Genomic DNA, 20,102 nt, shown 5'->3' on the forward strand with positions numbered 1-20,102 from the left:
TTAGCAGATCTCCAAGTGTTGGTCTCTGGGGACGTTGTACTTGAGCTTGTGGGTTTCGAAGAGATTTTCCAACTCCTTCATGTAGCATGGTGCAGCCTGTCCACCTCCTCCTGAGAGGGATGCAGTGTCTTCTGCACCTTGATGGGCTTCCCCACTGCAAGACTCAGAGGTGAGTGGTGGCTCAGAGCAGGAACCACTGAAAGCGCAGGGACCTTGGTATTCCCACTACAGTGGTCATCTGAGTAGATAAGCACTCTAAATCCCTCCCGTTCAATTCTATTTTGCGTTATAGATTCTGAGATATTAGGTCAAATTCAACAATCTGTATATCAACAGCACAGCCAGCAGGCATTTTTATGCATTATCTCTTATGTTATCCTAACAATTATGTAGGGATATAACTTGGTTCTATTCTTGTTTGACTGCTGAGGAAATGAGCCCCAGGGAGGTTAAATAACTTGTTCAAGGCCACATAGCCAGGAAAAAATCAGTACCAGGGTGTAAGCCCTAAGGATGGGCTCTTAACCTCAGGGAAAGGTGGATCTGGGAGTCTCAGATGCCATGATTGGAAGAGACTGTGTCTGTGGGACGAGGTGGATCAGAAAGCAGCTGCCATGTCTTCTTCTGTTGGGAACCGTCCTGAGGCAGCAGCACTGTAAACATTCATGAGAATCAGTTCAGTTCAGTCACTCAGTCATGTCCGACTCTTCGCGACCCCATGAATCGCAGCACGCCAGGCCTCCCTGTCCATCACCAACTCCCGGAGTTCACTCAGACTCACGTCCATCGAGTCAGTGATGCCATCCAGCCATCTCATCCTCTGTCATCCCCTTCTCCTCCTGCCCCCAATCCCTCCCAGCATCAGAGTCTTTTCCAATGAGTCAACTCTTCGCATGAGCTGGCCAAAGTACTGGAGTTTCAGTTTTAGCATCATTCCTCCCAAAGAAATCCCAGGGCTGATCTCCTTCAGAATGGACTGGTTGGATCTTCTTGCAGTCCAAGGGACTCTCAAGAGTCTTCTCCAACACCGCAGTTCAAAAGCATCAATTCTTTGGCACTCAGCCTTCTTCACAGTCCAACTCTCACATCCATACATGACCACAGGAAAAACCATAGCCTTGACTAGACGAACCTTTGTTGGCAAAGTAATGTCTCTGTTTTTGAATATGCTATCTAGGTTGGTCATAACTTTCCTTCCAAGGAGTAAGCGTCTTTTAATTTCATGGCTGCAATCACCATCTGCAGTGATTTTGGAGCCCCCAAAATAAAGTCTGACACTGTTTCCACTGTTTCCCCATCTATTTCCCATGAAGTGATGGGACCGGATGCCATGATCTTCATTTTCTGAATGCTGAGCTTTAAGCCAACTTTTTCACTCTCCACTTTCACTTTCATCATCACCCCATAATGCAAAGAAAGTTTGGTAGAGGGGTTTGCTTGTATTCAACTAAGAAATGACTGGGTGAGTGAAGATGAACAGCTCTATTAGTACTGCCTTTGGAACCTAGTTGAAATTGAAGAAGAAAGCAAATAGTTGAAAGATGGTGCTAAGTCTATGGACTAAAGCCCATGTCCATTATTTACCAGGAAATCCCTCTGGCTCTCCTTCAGAGACTGCTGATTGCTACTTTACACACAGATCTAACAGAGCTGCCATGGTCTCTTGTCCACCTTCTCCAATTACTGTCGTTAGACCCTGTGGTCAGATTTGTCTTGCATAATAAAAAGGCAAATACCCTTATCAAACTCAATTTTGTTACCAAGGGCAGGCTGATCTCTTGGAAGTGATTTACCTTCTGTGGGTCTGTGTTTGCAATCAATAAAATGGGGATGAGAGTCCCTCCTCACAAGTTGTTGGGAAGACTAAGCCGCTGCATGTAAGGAGCCAGTGCAGTGCCTGACACACTGCAGGGACTCAGTAATTGGTAGTGGCTACTGGTCTTCATGCCCCTGTTACTCTTCTCATTCTGGACTGCCTTTCAGAGGGTTACTTGCCTGTGTGTCTGTTTCACACTCTAGAACTTGTGCTCCACAAAGTCAAGGGTGTACTGCTCTATGTCCAGGTCTCCTTGCAGCACAAGCCCAGGCCTCTTACACAATAGCCCTTCCCCTCCCAGCCCAGGTCTAGGCTCACCCACAGTGGTGATGGGTGAGTGGCAGGGCATAAGACCAAAGCTGCACTGGAAGACTCCACAGCTATAGAAGAGCAGGATGGAGCCTCTAGTGCTCTTGTGAAGTCAGTCCTGAAACCACCGCAACCAGAAACCAGGAGAGTTCTCAACCTGGTCAAATATGTCATTCTCCCCAAAGGAGAAGATCGGCACCAGATCTGCCCTAGAGGGAGACAGGAGAGAGGATGTGTGGAGAGGCAAGAAAGCACAATCTGGTACCCTAGCCTACTGAAGGGACGTAGTGAGCAGGAACTGGAACAGAGGACAGAGCCCTGGGACAAAAGTAGGAGGCCTCGGGTGTGTCCCAGACCTGCCACAGCCTTGGGACCTGACCTGTCTCAGGGCCACTGTCAGGCTGTTGTAACATGACAGGGAGTCCAGAATGCTGCAAAGAGTCCTCCTACATAGAAAATATCTGCAAATTTTCTGAAAAGTCTCTTCTGCCCCAGCTTCCTTGTATTCTTCACAGATGCTTTAGGAGAACAGCCTCTAAGCCATGTCTCAAACTTTATTGTCCAAGTCCCTTCGAGTCAGATATAATGCAAGCTTTCAACAATATGACCTTTGACACTTATTCCCTTTAATCACCAAACTCCCTTCTAGAATCTTCTCCGGGTATTTGTAAATGAGACAAAACATTGATCACCAAGATATACTCTTCAATGTCAATGGATTGGGAATCTACCTGCCAAAATGGAATCTGCCTTAATCTCTGGTGTATCCCACAAAAACACAATCCTTATCAACCTCCAGTTGAACCCAGAGCCCTCTCCCCAATACCCATGCATCAGGTCAAGCCTGATGAAGTCCTTGCAGTTCCACAGCACCAGCTTGTAGGCTCCAGGCCTGGCATTCAGTGCCTCCTGGATGCCCCCAACAAGGATGGACAGCAGATTGATGCTTTCTTTCCTGCTCAGAATGTGAGCAGCACTCTCCTTGTCTGCTGAGACCAGCCCTGGGGAAAGAGGAAGGTGGTTAGGTTTGGGGTGACAGGGAGAGACCGTGGGGTACGTGTGGCAGGTCTCCACTCACCCTCCTCCCGCAGCTGGGAGTTCCCTGAGGGCTGGGACTAAATCATTCCCTTCTTCCCAATCCGTCACTAAGGTCATTGCTGGGCACAGAGATGTGGGAAATGCTTTCTTGTGTCCAGCCTCCTTCTCCACTGCACATGCTCTTGCAAGAAGTATAGAAATCTTAGAAGCCCTCCCTGAAATCCTTCCTCCATGTCTCCAGCCCTCACCTTCTCATGCTGGCTAGATTTGGGAAGACTCACCCACGGACGTGATGTAATCCCTTGAAGACAGGGACCCATAACCACAAGTTTAGCATCCTCAGATGTGAGCGGATGCCTAGGAAAACTGAGGAGAACCCAGTGCCCTCAGTGCACAGGCTGGTGAAAGCTCCAATCACCCTGATCCCATGAGGGTCGAAGCCAGCGAGGTAGTTCCTTGAGGGGTCCAGGTCGGCAGTCTTGACCAGCTGCAGGGACAGCAGCCTGGTGAATCGGGGCTGCACCTCATGCCCTCCCCAGTCTCTGCTAACTGTCTGTGCTGACCTCTTCTATGTGTCCCCAAGTGCTGTCACACCCCCATGTGAGTGTCCTGAAATTAGAGACGCCTATCTGAGGATACTCGTCCCTGGTGCAGGCCTGGAGCAGAGGAGATGCTCTGGGAGACCGTTGGATGAAGAGGGAGAGAACGGACCCATGAATGGATGAAGCCAAAACAGCCCACCAGATAAGGAAGGTCCCTGCCCAAGGCAGAGGTAGAACCCCTAGGAGGGTGACTGGGACACAAGCCCCTGTCCTACGTGAAGGGAAACCGTATCCCAGGCAGAGCCCGCCCAGAATGAAGGAGCCATTGCAGGACAGAGTGAGCATCTCTCCAAGGGCTGTGGCATCTGGAGTTCTGTCCCAGGTCAGGGCTGACCACTGAGCCCCTGTGACTCAGTGTAAGAGACTCCAGGGTGCAGGGATGTGGGGGCCAGGAGGAGGGACATGAAGTCCTGGCCCACAAGTGTGAGTGGAAAGGGGTCAGGGAGGTGTCCTGCCAAGTCTGCAGCACTCCCTGACACCAGGTCACAGCCTGCCCACAGCACTGCACCCCTGCTCAGGGCTTGGTCTATGTAGACACTGCTGCTCCGGGATAATGAAATCTTCACAGAGAAACCCAGATCCTGGACTGATCTTCAGCATAAAGTGGAGGCAGCTTCTCCTAGGGGAAACACTGCCTGATTCTCTACCATTAGGTCCTCAGGAAGCCCATAGGCTGTGTTTAGAAAGTTCTAGTGCTCAGACATAGTCTCCTAATTTCACTAGAAACTCTCCTAATTCCACTGTGATTTCATAGAATCACAGTGCAAAGGTTTGTGATGTGGAGTAGGCCCAGCAGAGTGGTTAAGACAAGGAATGTTGCTTTCCTGCCTTCAAGCCAGCAGCCACTGTAGCTGCCACTGACGATGGTTCTTGAAAGGAAGTCAGGATGGAGGAAAAAAGGATACTGGTCACAGTGAGTGAGGACGCACATCAAAGGAATGATTGCAGTGAGCCCAGATTTTGCATCTCCCCATATACAGAAAAACATGAAAATCAATAACTTGAGCTGTCTGCTTTTTGTGACTGGCAGTAATATTTTGATGTTTGTCTACATAGGTGGTTTTTTTTCCCCCCAGCGAAACCCATAAGTCCTGACCCCTCCGTTACTTTCAGAACAGCTCCTCCGAGGTTGCTGAGAGGCTATCTGCTGACTACAGTCCTCAGTAACATCTTAGGACAAAACCCCTCACAGCTTTAAGGTCGTGCACTTGTTTTCAGTAGACGGCAGGCTCTCCCTGGCTGCCCTACCTCCTGCCATGCTAAAATTCCTGCACGGCCTGCTCTGTAAAGGGGTGTGGATGACTTGGAAGTTCTCCTGAGGGGTGACAGAGTCCAGAATCTGCCTACCGTAGCCCTCTTTCAGGCCTCAGTCCAGGACAGGGAGGTCAAAGTGCACGTCATCTCTGCCTCTACTGGACACTTGGGGGTACTGCCCGCCATCTGCAGGTGTTGATGCCACAGGACTACAGTGGCCTACAATTCTGAACACTGTGCGCGTGGAATTTCTGGAAATCAGGTTCAGTTTCTCACAATATTATCAATAGTGCCCAAGTTGAGAAATACTCTGGGGGAGATAGCGCGTTAGGAGGGACAGAATCGACGTAGATAAGACAGGCACAGAGCAACTCAGCACCACTTTTCTTTCAGATGTGCAATTGATAGCAGCTCCAGGTGTGAAAAGAGAGCCAGATGTTGTTCTTAGAAGGCCCCAGGATGACCTGCTGGTCATGGAATCCACATACCTCAAGGAGGTATGTGGCAGCATCTCTACTTTACACATGAAGACGTCGAGGCTCAGCAAGCATGTGTAACTCATCCAAGGTCATACAGCTGGCATGTTGCAGACCCTGTATTAGAATCTATGATGTTCACCTTCAGAGGTTACACTCTATACACGCTTCTCTTCTGTATCCAGAAGAGTGCCTGCCTCCAGATGAAGGCCTGTCCCTGCCTTGCACTACTAAAGGCTTTACACCTCTGTGCTAAGATATGTATATGTGCCATACTACACGGCCCACAGAACCTCCAAATCTCTTTCAAACCTCAATCCTAATATTTGCTCCGCATCTTTATACATGGGACACCATACCCAGAGAGAAACCAACTATTCTCAGGTCACAGAGTGGTAAAAGTCTGTCTCCTGCCTCCCAGCCCAGTATTCTGCTCACTGCACACAGGAACACGTTTTCCCATGGACACTTGGGGACTTCCATCCTGGCCACAACACAACCTCCCCCATTATTCACTGAGATGGGGAAATAGTCCTTCATGTACCTCCATATGACCCACTGCCTTAGTACATCACTCTGCCTGCCCCCCTGCCAAGGCTTGGCTCGATCCACATACCACCAGATCGCATACAGGATACTGAAGATCCAGAATCTTGTGAACTGGAGGCCTATGAAGACCACATAGCAGACAACGCCTGGGGAGGGAGGCAGGAGCATTAGTGATCAGAGGTATGAAGCACAAGCTCTCCCCATTTGCCCAGCACTAGCAGCACAGTCCTGTCCAGGCCTCGCCCCAAGAAGAAGGGGTCAGCCTACTCTGCCTTAAAGGAAGAAGAAATGAGCTTGTCCTGTGTCACACTGGGAGATTGGGTTTGAAGCCAGGTAGACCTAACTTCAAACTGACTTTTTCCCCACTACACTTTTTCCCAGACACCTCGTTCCTTTCAGTCTTCTCCCTCTACTGCCATCTCTGCCCTATTCAATAGTCTGTATTCACCAGGTGCTCAATAAATGCTGGGTAGAGATGTGACAGGATGAAATCTTTCTAGTATGCATTCAATGAATGAAGAGGCTTTCTACCTAGCCCACCTCCTGTTTACCTCAGCCCATCTTTCCATAGATAAATCCTATATTCCATAGATATGTCTCCCCTTTAGCTGAAGTCCCCACATGACTTCTCATAACCTTGAGGCTCAGCTCAAACAGCTTAGCCTGACTTCAACCTCCCCACTGCTAACTTGATGTCCCTCTTGCTCCAGCCTCACTTACCACATGCACCTCTTGTTCTGGCCATGCCAAGCTGCTCAGTGTGGACACAACTCCCTGAGCTCTTTAGCTTTTGTTCAGTTCTTTGCTCTGCTGCCAGGCCATTTCCTGCTGAAGAAGGGAGGAAGGAAGAGGGCAATCTATGCCTGGCCTGTCCGTCAGGAATGCAGAAGGGCTAGGACAGGCTCAATGAGCAACTCCTCCCAGTCTTAGGATTCTGAGTTCCTTTTCCCAGGCTAATCCCGGCTTTGACTCAGGTTCAGGTGGTCTGTAGGGCTGTCTTTAATCTGATGCCAATGGCCTTTATTCTTAGAAAATATTGTGTCCTCTCCATTCCATCCCCTCCATGAAACCATGTGCTCAAACTCTTAAAGGTCAGCTTCTACTTGTATTGCATTTGAAAGTTGGATAAACTGGGCCTGTCATTCATGGCTGACTACCCGGGGGAGGGGACTTTTGACCCAGTCTGAATAGTAATAAAATGCATAAGCCAAAGTAGGTTAGGGCTCACGGAGGCTCACTTTATTCAGAGCACACGCAACGCGCCAGGTGCTGGTGCTACAACCATGAACAACGCACAGATGTACCTGCCCTCAGAGTGCTGATTTCAGTGCTGTGTTTGATGCTCTTTGTATTGTCTTTTCAAGTTTTATGGCAGTAAAACCTATGTTAAACATAACATGTATCAAAATAATTTTTTAATTTTATTATCTTTTATAAATTTATATTATAGTTAATTCACAATATTATGTTCATTTCAGGTGTACAGGAAATTAAATGAGTTATACATATACATATATCCACACTTTTTTTTGGTTCTTTTTCCATATAAACCATTACAGCATCTTGAGTGGAGTTTCCTATGCTCTCTAGAGATTTTTATTAGTTATCTATTTTATGATAGTAGTGTGTATGAAGTGAAGTCGCTCAGTTGTGTCCGACTCTTTGCAAGCCCATGGACTGTAGCCTACAAGGCTCCTCTGTCCACGGAATTTTCCAGGCAAGAAGTAGCGTGTATATGTCAATCCAAACCCCCCAGTTTTTCCTTCCTTCCTGGTCCTCTGGTAACCATAAATTTGTTTCAATGTCCACATGCTATATAAATAAATACATTTATTTGTACCCTTTTTTGATATTGCACATAAGTGATATCATACAATATTTCTGTTTCTGTGTCTGACTTACTTCATTCACCATGACAATTTCTAGGTCCATCCATATGGTTACAATGGCATCATTTGTTCTTTTTAATGACTGAGTAAACATTCCATTTATATCCATTCCTCTGTCATTGGACATTTAGATTGTTTCCATGTATTAGTTATTATAAATAGGGCTACAATGAACATTGGGATGCATGGATCTTTTCATATTATGGTTTTCTTGACAAAGACACTATAGAGAACTAAATGGAGATACCTTATGAAACCAAAAATAGAGCTACCGTAAAACCCAGCATTCCTACTCTTGGGCATATACCTGAAATGATTTTTAGTGTATTGTCGATGGCATTAATTCATCATATTGCTGTGTAATAATCACCATCCTTCATCTCTGGAACTCTTTTCATCTTCCCAAACTGAACCTCTGTACCCATGAAATGAGAACTCCCATATCCGGTCTAGAGAATAAAACCCAAGTTGTTCATAGTGGCTCCCTGCGGGGTAGGATTCACTTTTCCCTGGATTCATTTTTAGAATACGTATTCTCTTTGAATGAGTAACAATAGCATGGATTCATTTTTCACTCAGAAAAATAAAATAAAAGATTTTTTAAATGCTTGCATTTCCACTTGACCAAAAGAATTCTCCTCACCCCACAGTATACTGCACCCTGGGCTCACCTTTTAGCTCCTGTCAGCAGGCAATGCCAAACTTGGGAGTATTTCCAGTCCCTGAGAAAGGAAGATCCCTTCTTTCCCCTTATAACACTCAGAAAGAAAAATGCAAAACCCCATTTTACCGAGACCTGGAGAGTGTAGCCAGGTTGGCTAGGTCATCCAGAAAGCTAGGAGGATGGGACCTGGCATTCAATTCTACTATTTTGGCTCCATTATGCTCCCAACATTCTTTCATTTAACAAACATATACCAACATCAACTCTTCAAGGAGCTAGAGATGCAGACGAGAACAAGACCACCTGTTTGAAAGGAGCTTACCTTTCTGTGTAAGTGTGTGAATTAAAGAAAAAAGAACAGAGTAAACAAGTAACCCACTAGAAAGTATTTGTCTGGGACCTGAGTCCGTGGTGACGGGTCCCTGTTGAACTTTCTGGTCACTTCTTTGCCCCTCCCCCAGATGCCTGCTGTATGGCCACTACATGGTTCACTACATGTACAGCATGTATGGCCCACGGCAAGCCCTTACTTTCTTGCCAGTCTGTACATTTTGCCCATGGACAATCTCTTAAGTATCTTTGAAAAGCGGTCCCATCCCTCTACCTACCGCTAGCCTCCCTAGATCAGGGTAAGGAATCTTTTCAGAATTCAGAGCCATAATTCAGAATGTGAGGCTCAAGAGGCAACTAGGAGGATATTGCATAGATACAAAATCATTTCAAGCATTTAAACTGTAAAAACCATTCTTGGCTTTTGGGCTGTAGAAATACAGAAAGAGTCAGGGGGCTGTATGTGGCCCACAGACCTGCGTTGTGACCCCTGTTGCAAACCGTGACCTTGTACCTGAGCAGGGCCTATGCAGCCTTCCTAGAAAAGACCTCTCATATCCTCAGTCTGCCCTTTATTTGTAGAAATACTGTGGCCTCATAAGCTTTCTCCAATTTCTAAAGGATCAAATGAACCAGAGAAATGATAAACACAGAAAGAAAGGAAAACAGTTAAGAGAAAATATTAATAATAATAGTTTTACTTATTCAATAAATCAAGAAATTTTAGTAACTCCTCAAGGGCTATAGATAACATTCTGAACCTCATCTTTGAGCTGTTTTGCAGATACTGAACCCCCACCAGGTAGAGGAAGTTGCTCACCAGCCTGTAGACCCCAGACCGGGGGAAACCAGAAGGTTGGTGATGTTAGCTCCCAGTTACCTCACCACCAAACAATCAGACAGTTGTCTAGGAGCTGGTCATGTGCCCAGAATCTCTACCTCATCCAGTATCTAGACACCATTCCCTGAAATTCATGGGGGGCGGGCAGCGTTTCTGTAATTTTGAGCCATACATACTCAGACTCCTCTCTTGGCTCCTGCAATAAACACTGCACTTTCTAAAAATTTTTGTCTCAACCAAGTATCAGTATATGAGCTTTACTGTGCTCAGGAAAGCAGGCCCAAATCTGATTTAGTAACAACTTCTCCCTGTCATCTGCCTCCCCCAGTCACCACAACACAATTGAGATTCCTCAATTGCAGCCTGTCACACACAGATTGGACCACATCATTCCAGTATGTAAAGCCCCCCTGGGGCTGCCCTTTGCCCTCAGGATAAGGGACAAAGTACAATCTCTTATTTCTAACACTGGTGGACTCATCTTCCATCTCTCAGCTGCCCTCACTGTAGCTCCAGGCTCAGGGCTACTAGACCTCCCTGTGCTGTTCCTAATGGTCCCAGGGACCAGGCTGGGCTAGGGGTGGGCACAGGTAACCATACACACTCCTTCTGGCAAAGCTCTCAATGGCCATCTGAGCAGGATGCTGAGCCAGCAAACAGTTTAGGATCTGTATTTTCTTCCCATCAATGCACTGTGTGCACCGAAGTGACGGGTGCTCAAGGTTACCAGTTTCCAAACCAGCTCGCCTTACCCACGGCCAGGAAACAGCTGACCCGCTACAGGACCGCGAATGTTTGCAGCCTGCGTCCCCAAGGCACAAACAAGGGGGCGAACTCCACCGTGCTGTTTGACCTGCTGTCTCAGGAAGCTTCTCTGAGCTCTGCTGTGGTCTGAGACACCTCTGGTTCATTGCTGCCAGCAGTTTTCTAAGCACTCGTAGGGGATGCGGGTGGGTTACTAGCCAGCCGTAAGGTGTCATTGCAGGAACAAGATTCTTAGGAGAAATCTTTAAAAGCACCTGGTTGGAACCTAGCTGAATATGGGAGAAGAGAAGTACAGTTTACTCCTCAGGCAATACATTATCTGCCAGATCATCTTTGCTCAAATCTTGCCCATTACTTAGCAAGTGAAGCAGCAAGTATAGCGCAATCCTGCCCTCCCTTCACTTACAGAACTACTTGGCTGCAATAATTGTCTCCTTTCACGTGCCAGGTCCACTGTTCCCTTTACAAATAAGCAATACCAGCTCCCATATAAATATCCATCAGCCCCACCGTCTCCTCCATCTCCTGCCCTGTTCCTCAGCTCACCTGCACAGCACAGCTCAAGAAAGAGCCATCTGCATTAAACACCCTCCCCTCCCATTCTGTCCTCCCTCCTCCAGACTTCAGACATCACTGTCCTGTGGAACTGCCCTTGACAAGTTCACCAGTGGCCTCCACACTGCTGAATCCAGTGGTTAATGCTCAGCTCTCATCTTGACCTCTCAGCAGCCTCAGACACAGCTGTTCCCTCCCTCCTCCTTGAAACCACTTAGCCTGTGGGCACCACCCTCTCCTGGTTTGCCTCCTGCCCCTCTGGCTACTCGTGGGTCTCCATGGTGGCTCTTATCCTTCATCAGACTAAGTGTTTGAGGGTCCTCCTGCCCCCTCAGTCCCTGGACCTTCCCTCTTCTCTCCACCCTCTCTCCCGCAGAGACCTTATCCAGGTTCATGGCCTTGGAATCTTTCAAACTGCTTCTCCAGCCTGACCTCCCCCGGGCTCCAGACTTAACTTTGTAGGTGGGTACTTGACATCCTCTCTGCTAGTCTCCTCAGCACCTCCAGCACAACCTGTCTAAAACTGAACTTGACTTCCTCTCACCTGCCCTTGCTGCAGTCTCCACATAGCCATAGAGTTTTCCAAGGTCATTATAAATTACGCTGGTAGTCAACTGGTTAGGACTCTGCACTTTCAGTGCTCTGTCTGGGGTTCCTCGTGTACTTCACTGGGTTTAACAGTGGTTTCTTAGTGCTTAACGGAGGTTGAGAACATTTAAAAATATTTGATGGGCCGGGACAACATGGCAGCCTCCATCCTTGGCTCTCTGCTGGGGATTATCCAACAGGTTGTTCCTTCATCAGCTTCAGGCCAAGTTTGAAGTTACTATATGGACTGGAAAATACACATCTTCAGAATAGAAGAAAAAGACCTATGAGTAGAGAGGCTATGGATCAGTTCTCTCAGGAAGACCACCATTCTCCCAAATAAGCTTCAGTCAGTGTCTGATGAAATTGCTGCCCTTCTCAGTGATAGCTGTCTCGTTACAATCAGAAATCATGTGTTGAGAGGTTCCCTGCACAGGTGTAAAGTGACCCTGGAGGCTTCGTGGTATGGTTGTCCACTTAGCTGGTTGTGGGTGATTGTTGGGGTTGAGCGAACACTGTAGCGAGTCACTCCAGAACCTACTAAGATTACAGGAAAAGCAATTCTGTCAAGAAGAGACTTCTCTGAAAGACAGGAACTTAATTTGGGAGGATCTGGATTAGAATTCTGCTCTACCTGAATCTGTCTACAATTAAAGTACTTCTAAATTTTAAAAGAATATATTTGACTGTTTCATTCTGTCAGTGAATTATCTTTTCTCTTGGACTTAATAAACATACTGTTCCCATGCATAGTGCCTAGTGTTGAGCATTAAAAAGTTTCTGTGAAAAAGAAATGTTCACTGTTCAATTGAATATCATTTTATGATAAGTTCGTGTTCTAGTCTTTGTTGATTTAAGTATTTCTTGCACGGGAAAGCTGCTTCCCACCCCCACAGCCAGCCTCTCTGATTATCGCTGATTATCTCACCGGTCTAAGCCTCTGTGTCCTTTCTCCCTGCCACAGTCTCAACAGCCAGAGGGACAGCCGGGTCTAAGGCTACATGACTGCACAAGCTACAGAGTAGTGGTATCAGGCTTTCCCAAAACAGCAGCACCAATATACATCTCACCCAGAATATATCAGTGTCCCATGGATGCAGATCATGTCTCCTCCTTGGTAAATTCAGACATCTTATTTCCTGGTGTTAGACAGATATCAAGTTGGGGGTCTTGATTTCCATTTAACATCACAAATGGTGACCATGACTTTATTCATTGCATTCCCTCTGTGTGAAAAGTTTATGAGGAAGGAAGACAGTGGAATTGGGCAGAGGGCAAGGGCAAACCAGAATGGCCCATCAGAGCGGCCCTGAATTGGGCTGAAGTGGCCGAGGCTGACATCCTGCCTGGGTCTGTCTTAGGATCAGCTGCCCCTGTGCAGGCAGCTCTGCAGCTCGAACCACCCCTCCTTCCTTGAAGGTGCATCTGGGAGGCATTTTCCAGGGTCCTCCCTCAAGGCAGGTTGGAAGAGCCCTGTTGAGAGCTGAGACCAGTCCTGCATTGGCCACTTGGCAGCTGTGGTACTTCAGAAAAGTCCTTCCCTTCCCAGAGCCCCTCATCCTACCAGGTATCAGGGGCTGAGATACAGCCCCTAGTGACCCATGTACAGTGCTCAGCAGTCCACCGGGGTTTCTGTGCCCCCCACCTCACAAGCCCCTTACAGGCCAACAGCCAGGCAGCACCATACTTCCTGGGGCAGCGCGGCTCCTGTGTGGTCTGAGGACCTGCCTGTGTCCACCAGCTGCCTGTTACTGGTTCCTGACAAGGTAAGTACAGAGCTGGAGAGGACTGCTCAGAAACCTTAGAGCAATGTGGCACAGTAGTTCTATGTGTAATTAAACTAATAAATTAAAACTGGATTGAACTCGTCTTCTTTGTTTTCTTCATTTCTGGGTAATTTATGTTGTATTTTACAAATAGATGGCTTCCTGATGGCTCAGGGGTAAATATTCCACTGGCCAATGCAGAAGACACAAGATTGATCCCTGGGTCAAGAAGATCCTCTGCAGAAGGAAATGGCAACCAAGTGCAGTATCTCGGCCTGGGGGATCCCATGGACAAAGGAGCCTGGTGGGCTACATTGCAAAGAGTTGGACATGACTTAGGGACTAAACAACGACAAAGAGAAGTTGATGGTGGGTTAGGAAAAAGAAATAGTACAAAAATCTGGACCTGTGCCACAGCATGTTGAGGTGATATGCCCACTAACTAGGGCAACTCCAACAAGATCATCCGACAGTTTTAACACTATTTGAGGGAGGTGGCCCTTTTGATCCTTCAAACTGATATTTACTGATAAGACCAGCGTTTGATGGTGTTTTGTTCTATTCAGGGCCCCTTTTGAAATAGCTGAGAGAAGGAATTTTTGTGCCCATCTATTTCTATCCATTCTCTCACTGGGGATATAACATGACTTTCGTGGCACCTGTTCAACTTGTTGAAGAAGGAAACGTTCAGGTTAGCTCTCTGGCAGACAGTGAGGGGAAGACATAAATCTAAGAAAAGTCCAAACTAAGTTTATGATTGACACAAACCTTCTCAGGTCTTTTAAATCCATCTCCAGGCATTTACAAACAGAAGGGATACGGAAGAGCTGGCATTGGTTGTGCCCTCATTTAGGGATTTAGCCTCATTTAGCCCGTGGCTACAGCTGGTGCCATTGCTGTTTTCAATGTACAGCTCTCCCGAATTTGAGGCCACAGTAGGCAAGGTGAGAGCAGGATGCCTGCGCAGGCAGCTTTCACACTGGGACCAGGATTCTAGACATGAACTTCATCTGCATGAAGAGGTCACTGTCAGTTACACTGAGATACTGTGTGTGTAGCATCCATCCAGAGCCCAGCATGTAGCGGGTTCTTAGATAGTGGCTCAGGGAGCTGACTCTGCCCTGCTGCAGGGTCACTAAGACAGATGCTCAGCCCAGCCTGAGGCATCCACTGCCTCTCCATCTGGTCCGTGACCCGCTCCAGCTCAAGCACCTCCCAGGGCTCCTCCCTACCTGGGGGGTGGGAGTCAATTCCTAACCCCTGAACCTGACAATAGCCCCCCAGACAGAAGGCCAGGCATCCTCAGGGTCGCTGTCTGCCCTGCCCCCCTCTATCTCAATAGAACTTTGCTGCACAATGGCATAAACCTCAGCCTCTTGTTCCCTAAACCTCACCTTGACCCTGACCTTCACCAGGAAGTCTCACCAACATGTGCTCTGTCCTCTCCCTCCTTTACTCCCTCAGCAGCTCCCATGTTTCCATCTCTGCCTCCTCCTGATCCCTAGCAAAGCCCAATTCCCCTGAGAGGGTGAGGCTTGGCTGGACCACGTGGCTGCTGGCAGAGCTGTGCTGCTGACCTCTGTCCCACTTGTTGTCACCATCCAGCATTCTGGCTAGGCTAGGCCCTTGTCATCACCAGGCTAGGTCCCAGTAGGCCCTTTATCTTTTGTGAGAAATGATGTCTGAAAACTTGTTCCAGGTCAAAGGGCAGCCTGATTTCAGGAGGAGACCCTAGCTCTGTCCAACCCTGACAGGCTCTGAGTCTCTCTACCACATCTGACAGCTCCTGAGCTCCTCGGGCTGTGTGAGTCAGCCTGTGTGCTGGTGGGAGATCTTCTCACAAGGGCAAGTCCCTTTGGGCAGGCTGGGGCCCTGAGAGGGTGTCAGGGAGCAGGTACTGTGTGGTATTGGACCCTTGCTGTGCAGCTTCTGGCTCTCTGTATTCATGGGGAGCTCAACTGCTTAACAAACAGCCCAGTATCAGTCCTTAACACACAAAAGGGCACTTCCAGTCACACAAAGTCCAGAGAAAATATTCCTATTCAGGAACATATCTAGGCAGCCCTCCTCTAAGACCATGCCTTCTGCTCCCTCTTTGTGTGGCTCCAAGGTTGTGGTAAATGAAGGGGATCCCTTTCCCTCTGGCTCTACCAGTCTCTTCTCACCCCCTATCCCCCATCCAGTTGCCCTCAGTCTAATGGCACCTTGTACTCCATCCCAGCGAGGCCTGGGCTCACAGCCATGATTCCCAACTCTGACCTGGGCTCACACCTTTGCCCCACCTGGGGCCCTGCTGTGTGGGCATCTCAGCCTGTGTCCTCCAGGTAGACTGCCTCCTGCAGCATCCACAGCACAGGGGTTGCCAAGTTCAGTCTCTGAGGGCTCATAGGCTGTCGCTGTGGAAGCACCTGCAAGATGCCTCCAGCGATCACCTCCAGGTGTCACATCCTCCTACTGAGTGTGACTTGGACTTAGGGCCTTGCATCCAACTGATAGAATAAGGCAGAATTGATGGTGAGTGACTCAGCGTTTAGGTAGCAGAAGATAAATGGCTCTCTCTCCACCTCTCTGTCTGTCTCTCTCTGTCTCTGTCTCAGTCTCTCTCTTTCTTTCGTGACTGGCTTACTCTGGAGAAGTCTGGTAAGTGGCAATGGCCAGGCTAGTGGACAAGCCCACAAGAGGGCTCTAAAGCTTTCTGCCAGAAGTTTCGTGGGTGAGCTTGGGAGTGTGTTGTCCAGCCCTACTCAAGGCTCTGAGACTATCCCTCTACAGTAGAACAGGTCGGCTACCTCCTCATGAGTGAACTGAGCAGGAGCCCTCAGTCGCTCCCAGCCCGGTTGGGACATGGTTGACTCATCCATTAATGCTTATGGCCCTTTCACCCTAAGCTAACCCACAACGTGAGTAGCTGACAGTGATCAGGACAATGAGTTGAAAGGGAGGGATTCAGGATGGAGGGAGGGACAGAGCTGATGTGACAAAGGTGATTACCTTGATTGACTAAATTGAGGAGACAGAGCATCCTGAGAAAGAGATCAGCAGGTCCTAGGACAAAGCAAGTGGGAGGGCAGGAACTCCTAGGAGGACCACCCAGATGCCCACAAAAGTGTGGACCTAATAAATCCTTGCTGCCTTCAGACACTAAGGTCTGCAGTGGTTCATTGCCAGCAAAGGAAACCTGCAGGGGATGGGAGCTTCTCTCTGTGAGAAACCTGGCCTTCCTTCATTGCCCCGCCCACCTGCCACTATCTCCCTCTTCCTGGGTGGAAGCTATCACTTCCCCTTCTCAATCCCACTGCTCTTGATTCCCCTGCTCTCTTGGGGCCCTAGAGCACTCATGTCATCAGTTAAAACAGGCCATCGTGAGAGGTTGGGCACATTTATGACCATTCCTCACAAGATGCAGAATGGCTGCTGCTGCTGCTAAGTCGCTTCAGTCGTGTCCAACTCTGTGTGACCCCATAGATGACAGCCCACCAGGCTCCCCCATCCCTGGGATTCTCCAGGCAAGAACACTGGAGTGGGTTGCCATTTCCTTCTCCGACGCATGAAAGTGAAAAGTGAAAGTGAAGTCGCTCAGTCGTGTCCGACTCTTGGCGACCCCATGGACTGCAGCCTACCAGGCTCCTCTGTCCATGGGAGTTTCCAGGCAAAAGTACTGGAGTGGGGTGCCATTGCCTTCTCCGCCGAATGGCTAATTATCACATTATATCTATTTCACTCCAAGATGCAAGGTGCATGTTGTGATACTTGTTTCTCTGATAGCAAAACTGAGGTTTGGAGGGGATGTGACTTGCCCAGAGCCACTGAAAAGGGTTGAGCCAGATTTAGACTCAAATTTACATTCTTGAAATGCCCCACATTTATAATTATTGGTTGATTAGCTTCTGGAGGAAGAAAAGCTATTTTCCCGCAACAGGTGTGAGGGTTTACAGTATAGCCCCTGTGCTGCCATCCTGTCCCTCATTCATGACATGTGTCACAGACCCAGTGACCCAGAATTCTTCTCATAAGAGGCTTGTCCCCATCTGCCCTGCTTGCAGACACTGACCATTCACTCCTCATGTTCCTTCTCTGGCTGGTCTGCCCTGTGTCTGCACATAGCCTCCCCCTTGTCTCCCACAGAACAGGGCAGAGGTGTAAGTTGGAGCTGACTGGTCAGGGAGGAAGGAGTAACATGCGATTCTCTGGCCCATTGGATCCACCATCCGGGAAGGGGCCACAGAGCAGCAGGGCTGCAGGGCTAGGCTGGGATTATATGGGAGGCTCCCAGCTGGGGAGAAAGGTGGAGGAAGAGAAGGCTGAAACAGAATTCTTTCATTGATGAATTGACATTTATGGAGCTCCCTTCTGTATCAAGGTCAAGGCTGAAGTTACAGAGGAGGAGCAGGGGCTACATCATGGAGCTCTCAGCTCGTGTGACATCAGAGCTGAGGTCAGAGATCACCTTAGTCCCTCAGAGAAATTGAGACTCAGAGGGAGGGTGAAGAGGTCTGCCCTTGGGCATTCAGCCAGTGACAGCTGAAGTCTCCTACCCCATCTCGTGGGCCCCTCTGGCTGCCAGTGCAGGGCTCAGATGACTCAGAAACTCAAAGGTGCCAGGATGAGTCAGGGGTTGTGGCTTCGTCCTCCTTTCCAGCTCAGGAAGGGAGGAGATGGGACAGGCAGGATGCAGGATGATGGAGCTTGTAGGAGAAAGGGCTGCAGCTTGTGGCTGCCTCTGTGCTGTCACTCAAGGCAGAGGAAGAGAAACCTGATAACTAGAGCTGCCCTTGTCCTGCCCATTGAGTGACAGGGCCACAGAGGACAGAGACACAGACATAATTCTCTCCAAGCACCTCTTCCACTTCTCAGGTGGGCAGATCAAGGAGAGGGTTCCTTGCAGAAGAGTCATAACAGGAGAGCAAATCACTGATGCCAGAGTCTGGTCTCCTCTGCCAGAAGCTAGCTATGACCCAGGGCCTGGCATGGGGTGGAGATGCAAGTCAGTGAAGGCTCTGGAGATGACTTCAACAGACATCTCCAGGAAGCCTTCTGGGATCGACATCCTCCCTAATGCCAGCCCTGCCCTTTGAGGCAGCCCCTTCTCTGGGGAGGCGCTCAGTAGAACTCCAAGTGTTGGTCTCTGGGGACGTTGTACTTGAGCTTGTGGGCTTCGAAGAGGTTTTCCAGCTCCTTCATGTAGCGCTGGTGCAGCCTGTCCACCTCCTCCTGGGAGGGATGAGGTGTCTTCTGCACCTCGATGGGCTTCCCCACTGCAAGACACAGATGTGATTGGTGGCCCAGAGCAGGAACCCCTGAAGGCACAGGGACCCTCGGGGTTCCCACTAGTATGGTCATCTGAGCAAGTATGCACTCTTTCCCCCTCCCTTTCAATTCTATTTTGGGTCATAGATTCAAAAATGTTAAGGCAACTCCAAGATTCTGATATGTTAACAATACCACCAGCTGGCATTTGTATGTCATATCTCCTATATCATCCTACCAATCCTATGGTGATAGAACCTGCTATTATTCCTTTCAGGCAATGAGGCTCAGGGAGGTTAAGTAACTTGTTCAAGGTCACATAGCCAGGAGCAATCAGTGCCAGGTTGTATGTAGCTCTGGGGATGTGCTCTTAGCCTCAGGAACAGGTGGGTCTGGGAGTCTCAGATGCCATGTCGGAAGTGCCTGTATGGCTGGGAGGAGGTGGCCCACGTCGTCCTTCTTCCCCCCTCCCTCCATGCTGGCCTGCAGTGCCCTGTTCCAGAGAGGACATGGGAGGTCCTATCAACCTCCTCCCTCTGGCTCTACTTGGCTCAGAAAGCAGCTGTCATGTCTTATTCTCTTGGGAATGGTCTGGAGGCAGCAACACTATAAACGTTCATGAGAATATTACCACACAACACAAAGAAAGTTTGGTAGAGGGGTTGCCTGTACTCAAGAAATGGCTGGGTAAGTGCAGAAGAACACACCTTTGCCATTGGAACCTAGTTGGAGTTCAGGAAGAAAGCAAATGAGATGATCAAATAGCTGAAAAGATGGTGTTAAGTCCATGCCCATTTTTTACAGAAAAATTCCTCAGACGCTCTTTCATAGCTTGCTAACTGCTACTTTACACATAATTCTAACAGACTTGGAATGCCCTTCCCTAGTATTCACCTTCTCCAATAAGCCTTATAAGACCCTGTGGTCAGAATTAAACTCTCCTTCTCTGGTGCAATAAGAAGTCAAACACCCTGATCAAACCTCTACTTTATTACAAAGGCCAGGGTGATCTTTTGGAAGTGATTTATCTTCTCTATGTCTCAAGTTGCAATCAATAAAATGGAGATGAGTGTCCCACTTCAAAAGTTGTGTGAAAACTGAGCTGCTGCATGTGAGGAGCCAGTGCAGTGCCTTACACACTGCAGGGGCTCAGTGATCAGTAGTGGCTACTGGTCTTCATGCCCCTGTTACTCTGCTCATTCTAGACTGCCTTCATCAGGGTTACTTGCCTGTGTATCTGTTTAACACTCTAGAAAGTGTGCTCCACAAAGTCAAGTGTGTACTGGTCTATGTCCATATTCCCTTGCAGCATAAGCCCACCTTTTGCTCTGTAGCCCTTTCCCCGCTCTCAGCCCGGGTCTAGGCTCACCCACAGTGGTGATGGGCCGGCGGTAGGGCATAAGACCAAAGCTG

The 20,102-nt window shown here is 48.5% G+C and overlaps 1 protein-coding gene and 1 pseudogene across 1 annotated transcript in view; both read right to left on the reverse strand.

The window, feature by feature from the left end:
• LOC104994122 lies at positions 1–15,050 on the reverse strand (annotated as a pseudogene).
• A 3,492-nt stretch (positions 15,051–18,542) lies between these two features.
• LOC104994123 (2-acylglycerol O-acyltransferase 2-like) overlaps positions 18,543–20,102 on the reverse strand; it is a 15,146-nt gene continuing 13,586 nt past the window's right edge. Inside the window, exons 6-7 of the mRNA XM_010847586.1 lie at positions 20,059–20,102; positions 18,543–18,697 (exon numbers count right to left, since the gene is read on the reverse strand). The exon at positions 20,059–20,102 is cut by the window's right edge and continues 27 nt beyond it. Coding sequence (XP_010845888.1) covers positions 18,543–18,697; positions 20,059–20,102 — 199 coding nt within the window. The remainder of the gene's footprint in view (positions 18,698–20,058) is intronic.

This window comes from Bison bison, unplaced genomic scaffold (assembly GCF_000754665.1).
Source record: "Bison bison bison isolate TAMUID 2011002044 unplaced genomic scaffold, Bison_UMD1.0 scf7180017864251, whole genome shotgun sequence".
NCBI lineage: Eukaryota > Metazoa > Chordata > Mammalia > Artiodactyla > Bovidae > Bison > Bison bison.